General features: G+C 40.3%; 2 protein-coding genes across 2 annotated transcripts; both read right to left on the minus strand.

Moving 5' to 3' along the window:
• Positions 1–352: 352 nt before the first annotated feature.
• On the minus strand, positions 353–988 carry LOC123559386 (piggyBac transposable element-derived protein 5-like). Its single transcript, XM_045351131.2, has one exon. It carries the CDS (start codon positions 986–988, stop codon positions 353–355), a length of 636 nt encoding a protein of 211 aa, XP_045207066.2.
• Positions 989–1,021: 33 nt separating this feature from the next.
• On the minus strand, positions 1,022–1,744 carry LOC123559377 (piggyBac transposable element-derived protein 4-like). The gene is made up of 2 exons (XM_053525699.1): positions 1,562–1,744; positions 1,022–1,423 (listed from the first exon to the last, which is right to left on the minus strand). Exons 1-2 carry the CDS (start codon positions 1,742–1,744, stop codon positions 1,022–1,024), a joined length of 585 nt encoding a protein of 194 aa, XP_053381674.1.
• Between the last annotated feature and the right edge of the window lie 301 nt (positions 1,745–2,045).

A 2,045-nucleotide genomic window follows, 5' to 3' on the forward strand; every position in this document is an offset into this window, starting at 1 on the left:
TTTTATTTAATATTTTGTTAATGAATTACAAGCCCTCTTGATGTTCAGAGATTTAATTATTTACACACTGATTTTGAGCACTATTTCCCAAATCGTCCGGAAATTTTTCAACGTGGTACGGCTTATAGCACTCAACACAAAGATTCACTCCGCATCCTTCACACCCATACTGTGTTTCGCGTCGCTTTCCATTTTTTGAACACATCTTACAGGTTCGCCTTTTTCCCAAATTAGCCGGCCAGCATATCCTGCCTTGTAGCTGAATATTTTCCTTGAGCACGTCGCGTTTCCTTTTCTGCATAAAGTCCCCAATTAGCTGCTTCGCGAGTTTTCTTTCGAAAATCCAGTTGTGTCAGTGGCTTAGGTTTTCCTGTTCTTGTCTTCTGTGGTGATTTGGTGATTCCTTCATCAGAATATAGGCTCCAACTATGGCAAGATCAACTAAAAACCAGAAAAGATATTTCCACCACTTGGCTGACTTGCGCGCTAGACTGTACATTGCCCGTAGCCGATCCGCATGGTCAACACCGTTCATGTACTTTGTGTAATTTCGTACGGACTCCGGGCAAGAAACATCTTTCTGACTTCCGTCTTTCTGCCTTCGTTGAACTGTTGTCCTCGGCGTTGTTGGATCGAAGTTTGTAGATAAAATGAATACGGTCTTCTTGTCCCTCCAAGCTGTCGCAACCATGTTTCCTTTCTGCATCGTGATAGATATTCCTCGTCTGTTGGATCTAAATGTTCCACACGCGTAAGTTCTTTGCTGTTGTAATTCCTCGAATAGTCCTACCGTAGTGAAATAATTGTCACAATACACATGATGTCCGCGATTCAAAATTGGTGTTACTAAATCCATCACAACTCGCTCCCCTAAACCCTTGTCTTCGTCACGGTTCTCCTTACCTAAATACACTTGAATGTCATTCACATATCCATTGTGAGGGTCCGCCCTTACCCACACTTTGATCCCACGTTTAGTCGGCTTCATTGGCACATATTCTTTGAATCCTAAGCGACCGGTTTATTCAATCATAGCCTCATCAACTGTCGTTTCACGGTGCGGTTTATAATTGGCCATCAAATTTACACGCACGGCTTCAAGAATCGGTCGAACATGTGAAAGTTTGTCATGGCCTGGTTGTCCGCGTGCCGCATTGTATGATGTGTCAGCTACGTGGAAGTACTTACTGATTTTATCATACCGATCGCGTGTCATTCTCTCTTTTATTCCACATGGACTAAACATAGGATCACTACTCCAGTACATATCCAAATTTGGTGCTGCAATAATCCCCATCACAATCTGAAATCCAAGATAGGCTCTTATTTCACTAAATGTAACGTTCCTCCATTTATCATCAGGTTTCTCCAGCTGCTTTTTTGTTGCATATTTGTTGGTCTCATCCACGATTTGTTGAATATTCTGGATGTGAATAATAAATTAAAAAAAAATCCATTTCAGTTTTATTTACATCCATAATCACGGAAGGTCCCGGATTTCCACTGAAAACGTTAACATCTATCGGTCTAAAATTTGCACTCCATTCTTGTACCCACCCACTTCCTCGTCACGTCGGTTCACATTCTGTCGCTGAATTAAGTCAACTAAAGGCACATCGTCGTCAGAATCATCGTCACTAGACATAGAAATATCTGAATCATTCACGGTTTCATTAAATCCCATCATATATTCCATTTCTGTGTCGTCTATATCCGAAAAATCATTGTCATGAAAGCTCGCCATGTTTACAATTTTTGTTTTTCTTTCGTTTTGAAACTCCCGCATTTACATAAGAATAAAACAGATTATACTTGTCCAATCAAAATGTTTTCATTGCGAAGTTAAAGCTTTTATCTGATTGGCTAAATATTTGGGAAAGCCCTTTGTGTTTATAATTTTAAACCAATCAAACGTTTTTTAACAAGGGGTTGATCACGCATTAATACGGGACCCGACTTACGCTATATCGTTATCATCACGCATTAATAAGGGATCCGACTTGAAGCGCTTATCTCATATTACGGATTTTCACGGGATTAGGCCT

Source organism: Mercenaria mercenaria, chromosome 15 (genome assembly GCF_021730395.1).
Source record: "Mercenaria mercenaria strain notata chromosome 15, MADL_Memer_1, whole genome shotgun sequence".
NCBI classification, from domain to species: Eukaryota; Metazoa; Mollusca; class Bivalvia; order Venerida; family Veneridae; genus Mercenaria; species Mercenaria mercenaria.

What these genes read in the sequence shown, in the direction of transcription:
- LOC123559386 (XM_045351131.2), bottom strand. Translation starts at nt 988, where the DNA reads ATGAAGCCGACTAAACGTGGGATCAAAGTGTGGGTAAGGGCGGACCCT.
- LOC123559377 (XM_053525699.1), bottom strand. Translation starts at nt 1,744, where the DNA reads ATGGCGAGCTTTCATGACAATGATTTTTCGGATATAGACGACACAGAA. An exon ending in TGAACCGACGTGACGAGGAA is followed by an intron (nt 1,424 to 1,561) that starts GTGGGTGGGTAC and finishes ATTCACATCCAG; the next exon opens with AATATTCAACAAATCGTGGA.